Source organism: Galendromus occidentalis, unplaced genomic scaffold (genome assembly GCF_000255335.2).
Source record: "Galendromus occidentalis unplaced genomic scaffold, Mocc_1.1 scf7180000077497, whole genome shotgun sequence".
Taxonomy (NCBI): domain Eukaryota; kingdom Metazoa; phylum Arthropoda; class Arachnida; order Mesostigmata; family Phytoseiidae; genus Galendromus; species Galendromus occidentalis.
In genome coordinates, this window is record NW_003805485.1 from 1,652,619 (window position 1) to 1,664,967 (window position 12,349).

Sequence of the window (12,349 nt, forward strand, 5' to 3'; positions counted from 1 at the left end):
TTTTGGAGTAAATCAATATAAACTGTACGAATATTTGAAAATACGAATGTTTACTCTGATATTCTCTGTCCAAATTTTCTTCGACGTGATTTCCTTCATGAGTATCCTCCTGTCCCCTAGAGCTGAGGCCTACAAAAAGGCTCCGCCCCGAGACTGGCGGCATTCTTCTCCGTTCGTGAATAACCCGACCGGGATAGCCCCACAAGCTGCGTCTCCCGACCAGCCGAAAGTTGTCTCGAATCAATGGGCAATTTTCTAAGTGGTCATTGGTGATCCTCGATAGAATGGTTTGGCTTCTCTCTCGTGCTGAAGTTCTAATTTAGAGCCATCAGAGAAGACGAAAACTCGAGGTTCAAGATCATGTTTCTCAAAAAGCGTTCATCTGTGAATTTTGTATCGGTGCGTCCGAGCGATAGTGTTCCTCGCCAGGCGCTGTCTTACGTGACAAAGAGGACCGTATCTATCGTATTCGTATAGGATCTTGGCCCACGCGTTGTTGTTCTCGCATGGACGTTGGCTTCTGTTTATTGTCGATTGTCGCTCCGATTGGTAAATAGGTCTTTCATGGCTTCAGGAAAGGAAAAAGCACTTAGAGGACTTCGGTCTCGCCTTTCTCGAGAGCCGCAGTGTTCCGACAATTCCTCCTCGTTCGCTAATGAACAGCTTCCCTTCTGCTGCTTCCCTACTCCGGTGAATAATGCACTTGACTTCCGATGTCTCTACATAAGAACAGAGTCCATGAAATCGGAAAGTTGTTACTGATATCTAAGTGAATCGAATGGATCCGACCGTTCCGATCTATTCCCTCCTTGCTGAGGAAATAAGTCCTCGGCGATTTCCGGTGCATCATGCTCGGACATCAGAACGATTCGTGTAATTGGTAGAGAATCGAGCCCTTGCTTGGTTCGGACGGCAGGATCGACGAGGAGCCGAATAATTCCACGAACGAAATTCCTAGGATGACCCATGTTCCCGAGTGCCTCTCACGTATCTTGGAGCCATCAGGGGAAATATTTTCCGCCTCCTGCGACTCCAAAAGGGTGTCTTGAGTCGAATCGAACAAGAACCCTTATGAAAATCCGAGAGATCTCCTGACGTGAATAGATCGGAATTCAAGATCGCAAGGGAGTTGTCTTTTTCCGAGCGGAGCCGAATCCCGGCGGAGACCTCATCCCCAATGAGTTCAACGAGAATTGTAGCAAGTCGGCAGACGACTGGATGCCGATGATGGTGATAAGTGATCTTGTTTCCGTATTTGCCTGGTACGACCAACGATTTGCGTCCCAGAGGGCCGCGGAATCCTCCCCGACTCCCCGTCCTTATTGAAAACGGTCGACCAAGAACCTCGATGCAGGAAAAAGCACTCAGAGGTAAGGTCTCATCTCAGAAAAGGCGAGCGGACGACATAATTTTTTTCCGAGCCCCTCGGGCCTGAAATCCGTCGCGGCATCGGAACGTTCGTCGCCGAGTCCGAGTTTCGTCAATCATTGAGAGGGGTCACCATGCAAGAAGCATGCCGTCACGTGTCCTGCGTACGTGACGCGCTCGCTAGCGAGCCGGATTGTGACACTGATGTACCGAAAGCGACAGGTGTTACCTGCGAGCTAAGCGGGAGTCTGCCTTTCCGAACACGTCGCGTCGTCCGAACATTACGACTGACATTGCCGCCTCGACGACACCGACTCGGTGTCCCGGTGTCATGCCCCGCCGGGGGCGGAGTCTATGCTGTATGCTAATTTCTGGAGTGAGTGTCTGGTGCTTATTCTGCCGAATTTATTCGTCTGACAGTCTTGCAGATCATGTGAGACTCAGCGAGTACGTTTCGTCGCCTCGTCTTGTGCTGAAATGTCTTCAATTTCATTGGGGACCTGGCATTGTCGGATTCGCCAGGGAGAGATTTGAGCGCGCAGCTCGGTCCGACCCTTGGAATGAGGGACTCTACCAACGATTCTAGGGGGGGGGAAACGGAACGATTAGAGCTCGTCTCCAAGAGTGAGTCTCCACCGAGTTCGGTCATGAATCTCGAGGCAGAGAGTTCAAACTCGCCCAAAAAACATACGTACCTAGCCGACGAGGAACTTCACCGCTGCAGTCCGGTGCGGTGTCCGATGCCCGGCCTTAAAGTGCCCTACTTGGGACCAATGTCGGAGACCACCCCCCTCCTAGTGGGGTTCAGAATCGAAGAGCTTCCGGCATTCCGAGCATCTGAGACCGGGCGCTCATTCCAGGCTCGAATTCTCTTCCAATGGAAAGGATAAGGAACAGAGGTGCTCGCTGGTCAAGCTCATTGAAAGATTCTCGATTTCCTCGCCTCGGCGGAGCGAGCGCACCGCGCCAGGCAGCGTTTTCACCGGGGATCCTCCGAGAGGCAGGGGCGTACTTTACAGGCAAGCGAGGAAGAAGGGTTTGTGGAGCCGCAAGGCTGAGTGACGCCGACTGAGAGCGCGGTAGAAAAACCGAGATCGCTCCGGGAGTCTCGCAAGGCTTTATGTTTTCGATTCCTGAGAAATAGCCTGAGAACACAAGGCTGATCCTCATTGAACTCCGTTGAGTCTAGAGAGGTCTACAGACTTCCGCCTCTATTCTGAACTCTTCTTCTAGAAATCAAGAAGAATTCCGAATTCTGCGCTTCTTTCGGAATTCCATACGGTCGAACGATAGGACATGCGGAGGCAATGTAGTGGGATGCATATCCGGCTCCATGAACTCTACGATTATTGACCCCTCCATCATATAACTAATGTAAGATCCGAACGCTTCCGACGGGGGGTTTCGGCGTCCAAGTTTCAGTTGAATCGGGGGATTGAAATTTTCGGAAAAGTCGAGAATGATAGAGATTACGATCCTAGACTCCAAGGGACCGTATTGTGGAGAGGAAAAGGCTCGTTCGGAGGGTCACCTTGCCTACGAGACAGATTTATCACCAAAATACTCATGAGCGAAATAGTGAACTCGAGTGCCGACTCGCTGAAACTCGTGCTCAAGCCCGTGGGGAGTGAGGTCAGCGCCAGAACCCCGCTCTGTTTCGGATCAAAACAACTTTGTTGCGATGCGGATTCCGTTCGTATTACGTTGGGAGATCCCTCGAGCTTTCATAAGGGTTTTCTGTTCGATACGACTCCGAGTTTCCCCTATTGCACGGAGATTTGTGTCTGTCGGCTGGACAATTCACCCTAGGAAAATTTCCGAAAGTATCCGACTCCTCGTCGATCCAGTGTCATCGGCTGTATCGAGCAGGAGCTCGACTGCTCGGGAAAAAGACGCTTCGTTTGGGGAGCGACCCGGAAGCTCTCATGAAAATGTGATGATCTGTCCGAGTCCTTTCAGACGTCTGATTTTTGAAAGCTCGAAAGCGTCGGCTAGCAAGCTGCCCAGACCCGTCCCGAGCGAATGTGTGGGAAAGAATCCCTAATGTTTTCCTGGATGCACAGTCCCACCGAAAACCAGGGAAGAATAATCGAGAAAACATTTGAAAAAAAGGAGAGAACATCAGAATACGTGCTCGTAACTTCAATTTTTTTTACGGGCTTTATTGATGCTCTCTGAAAACTCGATTTTTTTTACAGATGGCGGACATGATGCTTCACGACACGGAGGTCGGATCGGGAAATCACCAGATCGGAGCGCCATAATGCACGGGGGCGGCGAACTGTGGGGAGCGGGACAGAGGTTCAGAACTTGCGTTTCTCGTATTTAGTTCTTCGAGCATTCGCGAGATCAATCGCGGCGAGTTCCATACGCGATCCCGTGACTGTGAAAAGTTAGACGATCAAGAAGCTTCGGATTCGAATACTAACCTTCGGGGCGAACAGGGGCGCGTGTGCGTATCCGTGGTGGGTCACGGAGAGAGCAGGAGCGGCATAGGCCAGAGGAGCGGCGAACTTGTGAATGGGAGCTGCATAGGCCAAGGGAGCAGCGTACTTAGTGATGATCGGAGCCGAATGAATCCGAGTCTCGTATTGGTACGAAGACGCGATAGGAGCGTACTGGAAGAAAGATAAGTCATTTCAGACAGACGGCGATCCACGGGACGAATTTCTCTGTTTTTCCGACCGAACCTTCCGCCACCGGAAAAACGGTTTTCGCTGCTTGGTCGGACCTCTGGAGGGACCTGGCATCGACCGACAGAAATTCCGAGCTTCCACTCGAGTAATTGAATCACTTCGTCCTCGTGGCTTGTGTTTTCCACGGGGGAAGAAACGGAGCTGGTATAAGCCTCAAGATCCGAGCTGCTTTCCTCAGGAGATGAAAGAAATAGCCAGACGGGATGGATGGCCGTAGAGCACTAGATCAAAATCATACTTTGATGGGAGCAGCGAGCAAGGGTGCGGAGTACAAGTGTCCAGCGTGGGCAGCAGCCACGAAGACGGCGACGGCAACAATCTTGGCGAACATGTTTAGCAGGAAACGAACTGAACACAGTGTATACTCTGGACTGCGGTCGAAAGGCTTTTATACAAAACGTACGAGCCCCCTCGCCCCCGACAAGCTATTGTGTCCGTTGCCTCTGCCGCCGCCGCGACACCGCTCGCCGATGACCGTTACGGCAACCATTACCGTCGTCGTTGTCAGCGTCGACAGGAATTCTGGGAGGGTCCGCAGCTGAATTCGGAAGGTTTTCACTTACGTTTCAAGTTCAAGTTTACTCAAAGGCGGGACGCTTAGTCCAGAATTCGTGCGGTTCTTGTTAGCGGTCGCCGCAACAGCTGATGAAAAATTCCTGCGAGCGACTTACAGAATAACACAGACGGGCAGTCACTCATTTGGGAAAAAGCGCAGCTCGAAGAGAAACCGAGAAAAAGCTCGGCAACATGAAGACATCATTAGATTCGGCCTGTTTCCGCTTTGACGAATGCACAAAACTCCTGTCCTTCTCGGTGACTTACGGGATTCGCGTATTTTTGAAGCAAGGCTGGAATCATCGTCATTGCATGCGCGCTGGGGATGTCATCTTGGCGACATCATTAAATGTAATGAAGACTGCGACGACTCGGTCTCACCGCCGACTTCGACAGAAACAATTGGTGACCACAGCCGCAGAAAATGCAATGTTTCTGACGCTGCAACAAGACTATTCGCGGGAATGACAATAGAGCGACATCGAGGGTGACGTATTTATATGATTGACGATCACCGCCCCCTGTTCAGAGAAACGCGGCGCTCGAGGAGAGCTGTTCTTGTGATCAGCATACAGTACGAGCTTCTCCCATGGAATCAAGTCACGCGACTTGTCGATCCTGATCAGTGAGCCCTTTTGTTTCGAGCGGCCGCCAGGAGCTCCGCACAGGATTCGCATGACGAAGCACAGTCATCTACAACGTCGTGAATGCCGCGCAGAGTCAAGACGATCTCGTCCAGGTACCGCGATGGAGATCAAAGGGAAGTTCCCTCACTGCCAAGCTGTCCGAATTGAGATTCATCTATGTAATTTCTAGGTACCTACCCCGGTGTATGACCCCTGATCTGAATGAACCCTTCCTCCTGAGAGAAACAGGGAATGAGGGAGGATTCCAGGTTCGGAATCAAAGTTTGGAGCTTTTCTGCTCACCATTTGACCCGGATAAGCAGTTCTTCGGCATGCGAATTCTGCCGACGTGAATTAGTTTCCAGTTCTCCGCATTGCCTTGAAAAAGCTTGACGGGCGACGGGGAACTCATTCCTCAGGGCAATGACCCAGGCCCTCCGCACCTTCAGAGTTGACGACTCCGTCACCGATGAATATGAATCTCCGGGAGGGGCTCTAAAAAAGCATACGGAGCGCTCCAAACCTCGACGTCCGGAAGAGAATTCACCCATATGATTAGGATTCGCGAGCACTCCTTGACTGGACGATTCCTCCTGGGAACCCACAAGAGAAGGACCGAGGGGGGAAACTCCTGCTGCGGCCAAAGGAATGAAAATCGTGGTTTCCAACGATCTAAAGTGAGCTAGATCTTCGGAACTTTCTCATCAGAACGGATTTGTCTCTCAGGGTTATGGATCATGGGTAGGGCTGAAGATTTTTTGCGGACCGCCATTTTTCCGCGAATTTTCGCGGAATTTCCCGGCTACTCCTCATAGAGTTTCAATGGAGACCGCGGATTGCCCCAAAAAATCTTCAGACCTAATCATGGGTCATTCCACGATGTTGCAAAAACTAAGTTAGTGTCCGATTGGGCGTCCGGAATTCTGCGGGCCTCTGGCGCAATTGCTTCTCATCGATGATGATCAACCCGAAAACCGGTGTAAGTTGATATCCCATAACAGAGCGGACTCGGGGAACCTGCTTGTGGAGAAGACCACGGCGATCTCCAAAATCTTGACCTCGAAAAGGTACCGTGAGAAGCCGAATACATCCCCGGCAGAACTCTTCCTGCTTTACGGAGACTCCCCTTCCAGAATTTCCTCAGTGAGATTCAGATGAAGGGAGACGATGAAGGGAGGCTAATACGTATTCACGATCAGGGCATGCTCTCATTGTGCTGCACTGCGCGGCGCATGTCCACACTATCAGACTCCTCGATCACTAGATGCTCAATTCCGGAATTTAGTTCCCGAAAATCAATCGGAACCTCGGACCATGCGACACCGCTCGAGATCTTCGATCGGAATAATTCTGCGTCGTGGTCAGAGAAATTTCAGCAGTTTCTATGCTAGAAGCCCTTATCGCTCCGCGCATTGTTGTGCGTACGAAGGTAACCCGCGTCAGAATTATCGGATATGCGTCCTTGCCAAAGAATATGGGTCCGAAAAATCTGAAAGCCAGTCACTTATCCGCACTAGCCGCCGGTATAAGGGATCTGCCCACTGACTGACATCGCATCAATCTGTCAGATATCTGACTTCGCAGCAAAACGAGGAAGGGCCCAGCAATTATAGCTCGAAGAAATTTTGATCTTTTTTTCCGCTTGCCGCGGATACGGGCGAGGCTGAATTCCTCGTGTCATTGGCAGTCGTCTAAACGTCTAAAGGACCAAACGGACCGGAGCTGTTGGTGACGGTGCCGTTCACGGAGAGCACTTGAAAGGAAGCGAAAGCGAGTCGAAAAGCATGAAAAGAAAGTCGGCGCGGGAGGAATTGATAGCAGCGGGAAAAAAGACCGAGAACCGCTCAGTAGCCGTTCGAGTCAGAGCTTGCGCTGACGGCAAACAGTTTTCTGTCGTCAGCTGATTTCTCTTCTTGTCGCTTCGGACGGTGAAAAGTTTGGCGGAGAACTCTCACTCTGTTAGAGTGATCATATCGATTTTTGATTTTCCATTTCCTGTATTCGGCGCGGTATTCGGCCCTCTCTTCTGTCTCTTGGACCGAAGAAGGGCCCCTCGACGGGGAATTAGCGACGGAATGACTCACTTCACCTTGAATGATGACGCGTCAACGGATAAGTCTATTTGCTCGGACAACGGCGCGGCGGCGGAACTTGAGGTCTTGATCACTTTCTGCTCCTCGAGAGAAAATTCGAGAAAAAAACACTCCCGCATCTATCACCCCAGCACATTCAGCTATCAATGTCAGACTGAGGGTGAAAATACGATTTCCCTTCTATCAGGTGATTGAAAAAATTCGGATGCAACGACCGGTGCAGATTTTCGCCAGCCTCTCCTTTCTGATCCCCACGTCGAATTTTCAAAAATTCCGATGAAGGATTCCGCTGAAAATTTGGAAACTGGAAATGTTGTAGGTCTATATTCAATACAAGGACGGTGCTTAAGGAATGACGGCTTGTCTTCTAGGTGAGAATAGAGTTCTTCAACGGAAGAGGATTAAAGCTGAGGGTGTAACTGGCTCGACATGTCGACTTCTTTGCTATATATCACAGAATATTGGAACAACGATGAACTTAGGTTCGCGACTCCGAACAGCATCGATCTTGAAGATGTAACACTTTGTCAAGACAAATGCCGCACTTGAATGTTGGCTTCAACGAGACCTAGCGCCTAGCGTCTGCCGATGACGCCTCCGTCTGCACCGAATCACCCATTGCGAGCTCGTGGCTTAGGCTTCGCACGGATTCCAGGAGATATAGACGAATAATCCGATGATGACTGCCGCGCAAATTACGAAACCGAGCGTCATTTTTCTGTGGACACGAAGCGAAGGTTAAGACTATGAGCGGGAGCGTACGATCGGCTGCATGGTGCTCAAATTACTGTGCGCGATCTAAACCAGCCTGATTTAAGGGAATCTCAAACAATAGAAGATCAAGGGACAAAAGATCGTGTTATTCTAGGCCAACGTCCCGTATGCTATCAGAGACATGGCGATGTTTCTCGCCGCGATTCATTTGCCTCGCGATTCGAGCAATTTGTAGCGATTCGTAAACAAGAATTTTCCGCCGCGAAATTATCGCTCCGCTCTGTCCCAGAACTTCGATCGTGAACGTACACGGGACCTCAGAACCCATTCCATCGAGTGATGCAGAATTCTGAATCGGAAGCGGAACCAAGGCTCTCTCTCCTTTCATGGGCGATCTCGGAGTCTTCGGGAATCGTCTCAAGCCAAGATTTCGAGAATAGTCCATCTCCTACCCATTTAGAATGGCAGCTACCCGCGAACGTTCCCAGTGACGCTGCTGTGGCAAGCCAGATGTCCGTGTCACGCTCCATCACAAATTATGAGGATCGGATATCAAGACAGATGTGTTTCAATGACTTACAGGAACGGGTAACGAAAATACATCCTCATAAAGAAAAATAACAGCTCGGACATATTTAATGTTCGAATCCGAGGCTCACGACACCCCGCCCATGGAATCGATGTGAACGCTCACACAGATTTTTCCGCCCGAAAAACGCAAGAAAATCGCCAGCTGTCAACGGAGAAAGCAAGGTCGCGGACTTTCATGGCAAAATTGATGTCGGACGGGCCGCGGATTTTTCACGGTGTCATTCGCAGTCTTATAAATCATTTAATAAAGATTGGAAAACAGAAAATCCGCCTAAAATAGACCGCAACTCACATCTGGGATACGAGTACTCGGCGAGCAGGTAGTCGCTGTCCTGCCGAGAATCACGGTTCACCGAAGAGCACTCCAAGACCCCACGAGGACTTCTCGCTTCGGAATCCCCGACGTTCACTGTCTGAAGAAAATGCTGTGGGGAACTTTTAGCATAAGAAATGACTCATAACTCCGGTGAGGGTTTAGCGTATCATTACGGTATGGTGACGCAATTCTGAAATGACTACTGACTCACTCACACGTCCGTTCGGCACCTTTCGGTCGGGCGAACGAAGAAGAAAAACTCCGCCAGAAACGTCACGGGATGGCGAAAGTGTCCAAAAGTGTTTTTCTTCCGACTTCATAAGGCAATATCCGATGTCGAGAAACCAGCTGATGGAGTAAGGCTGGTGATAGTCTACTGGATGCGCGATCAAGACATCAAATAATGATGGCACACATAGTGTGCGGCGGGGTCTTCTGTGTCTCCGCTTCTTCTCAGGTTTCGACAGGGTATCGTCACGATTCTCGCCCTCGTTTCAATCGCTATGCTTGGGAGACTTGACGATATCCGTAGTCAGGGAAGGTTCGCGGAACTCTCGCTGATCCCGCGCCCAGGATCTGATTTTGAACGGAATATTTCATGAGAAAGTTGAAGTTTTCTCGCATAAAACTCGGAACTCGAGGCTGCTCATTGAGATTTCCGGTACGGGAACCGCGAGAACAATCTGATAGGTATCGATCGAAAACCGCAAGGAAGAGAAATCACCGCCCACGATGCTGCGAGAGTCGCTTCGGCGGAACTGATTCCTTTTGGACGGAGGAACTGATCGCCAGAGGTGTCTGGGGGGAACGAGAGAGATGGTGGTCGCTGCCGTCGACGGTGTGACGGGAGTTCCTGTGGGCGAGGAGAGCAAACAATCAGCATTTCCGGAATGAAGCCAGAGGATTGTCTCCCTCAACTCCCATCATAGCGGCTTAGTGAAAGTTTCGGGAGGGAATCATCTTTTGTTAATCCAGGAAGTCCTCTCATTGTTTCCGGTTCGATTCCTGCTTGACCTTTGTAAATTTTCAGGAGAGAGAAGCCCCGGAGTCAGAGAGGATGTCTTCTTGGTGATTGCCCCGATACTGGGAAGGGAGGAGGGGTGGGGCTCTAGGAATATCATCAAGTTCGAAGATTCCAGATCTCATCTTCCGATGAGACAGTTCGTCTCTGCCTCAGAGCTGATTTTCATGGGGTGAGCCATGTTCCGAGACTTCAAGCTGAACCGGAATAGGCCGCATCTTGAGATCTCACTCCGAGTGGAACCTCCTCGGTTTCTAGGGAATTGTGATGCCCTTCTGCGGCCAATCCTCGTCAAGTTCCGGAGTCTGCTGCCCCGTTGTGAGACTCCGTCTTCCTTACGAATTTTATCGCTCTCGACGTAGGTGCAGAGAACATCAATTAACAGCGGAGCGACTAATTGTCGCGAGAAGAGCTTGTTACTCGCTGCAACCGCCCGACCCGCTTTTTGAGCAAGCTCCAACTACTCGCGCTCTATTCAGTTGCAAATAAGACGGAGCCGAGGAGTCATGAATACAACTGCTTAGCTCGAAACACTTCGACGCGAATCGTTGCGAGCGCTTTCGAAGAGAATGCGCTCAATCTGCTCGTGGCTGGTGGAGAATAGTTTTTCTCTGATCAGCGGAACAACGTTCGATGCTGTCCGTGATTTTCCGGTGACTTCCGGTCGAATCTCTTGCATACGAGAAACTTCCGGAGATGACTAATTGCTTGTCATTTAATCGGAGCTCGACCTAGAAGGGTGTCGAACCAAGAGGCCATTGTTCAGAGGTATCGGGGCGGGGAAGACGAACCTTCCATGAATGCGCCGTCGTCTCTTCCCGTCAACGCGAGCTCTTCCGGGCGAGCGTCTGGGTTCGGCCCGCAGAACTATCCCCTCTCCCAATCCTGACGAGTTAAGCTCAGCGCAGTCGCCCAATTGTTTGTTCACGATCCGTATGGGAGGAGAAGCCTTTTGTGCAAGGGGCCTGTCGAGAATCGAGAACGTTGGGTTAGAATTGGGAACTCAGCGGAGTTAGGTGTCGGTTCAATCGAGCTCGAGCTCAAACAAGATCCGCCCTCGAATCTTAGCCACGCGCAAAAGCCGCCTTCCTCTGCATGAAGACACTCTTGAAGACTTGGAATCCGATCGCGAATCAGCTCTCCAAAGCGTCCGGTCGCACAACAACATAACGCACATCCGAGAGGCAATCTCCAGAGTTCCTGGAAAACTTCCCTCAGACTGTCATATCCGGTACTTGAATCCTCAGGGAATCATCATCTTCCCAAGTCAACTCGAGCGTCAAATGTGGATCAGATCATCAGTGGAGCGTATCTCGATGAATAGCTAGCACCAACAGTCGTTGCAGGCCTCAAGTCACGAGTTATTCTGGCGTTTCCATTGTGATTTCGTACGGTGGTCGTGCAGTCCGGTGCCAGGGTAAACGTCCTCGGTATCTGTCTTTGGATTCAACAAAAGCCTCAGCTCAGTGAGAAAACGAGCCCTACACTTGAGGAGCAGTCTTCTGATGAGCAGGGAAGCTGATCGAATGCTTGCTCGAGAGGTTCTGAAGCAGCTTTCGATTGAAATTATGTACCACCATTCTCCATCAGACTTGTCCAGCAGTGTGAGATCGCAGTCTCCGGGTCATAGTCTGCCGGCGGATCACCCCATAAAAACCGCACCATCGGACTAAGATTCGATCTCTCTTTTTGGAATCAAAGGGCACTTGAACTGAGCTCGAGAAACCTAACAGCCCACTGAAGACTCATTTATAAACAGGCTGCGAAAAACACGAGGTCACGAACGAGACAATTTCTAGCTGACTCCACCCTCGGACGATGAACGCGGAGCTCTAGTTGTCGAAGAACAGCTAGAACTGCCCTGATTTTCTCTTCTTTTCCAATTCATCCGGATCGCATTAGCGATTCCGTACGGATTCTCCCGACGACTCGACCTGCTATATATTATCCACCTATATAAGGGTACCTGTATCTGGGGAATGATTGGGGTTTTTTGACTACGGTCCATCCGGCCCCTGTTTACGCGTACCCTTTGAGCTGATTCCCGTTGTCTAAGAGAGAAACCCCTGAAGAATCGCGGAGAGCGATTCTATGGCTCAGCTCGAATCGGAGCCTTCAACGAGGAAGCTGGAATAAATCGGAAACCGAAAACACATCCCCGGGGTATACAGAGACAGAGAGTACACCAATGACTTCTTGATAATATCGATTGTTTTATTACTCGATTCCCGTAATATAATTTTCTTTTTAGACAGTTCCGGGGCACCACCGTCAATTCCTCAAGGGCGCCCTCACGCGCTCGGTAAAATTATTCCTCGTCTTCTATAAAATCGCAAGGAAGTAGGGTCATGAAGGATGAATACAGACTC

The 12,349-nt window shown here is 50.4% G+C and overlaps 1 protein-coding gene across 1 annotated transcript; it reads right to left on the reverse strand.

The window, feature by feature from the left end:
* Nucleotides 1-3,507: 3,507 nt before the first annotated feature.
* LOC100902654 (larval cuticle protein A1A) lies at nucleotides 3,508-4,423 on the reverse strand. The gene is made up of 3 exons (XM_003746477.1): nucleotides 4,303-4,423; nucleotides 3,798-3,986; nucleotides 3,508-3,649 (listed from the first exon to the last, which is right to left on the reverse strand). Exons 1-3 carry the CDS (start codon nucleotides 4,393-4,395, stop codon nucleotides 3,611-3,613), a joined length of 321 nt encoding a protein of 106 aa, XP_003746525.1. The 5' UTR covers nucleotides 4,396-4,423; the 3' UTR covers nucleotides 3,508-3,610.
* Between the last annotated feature and the right edge of the window lie 7,926 nt (nucleotides 4,424-12,349).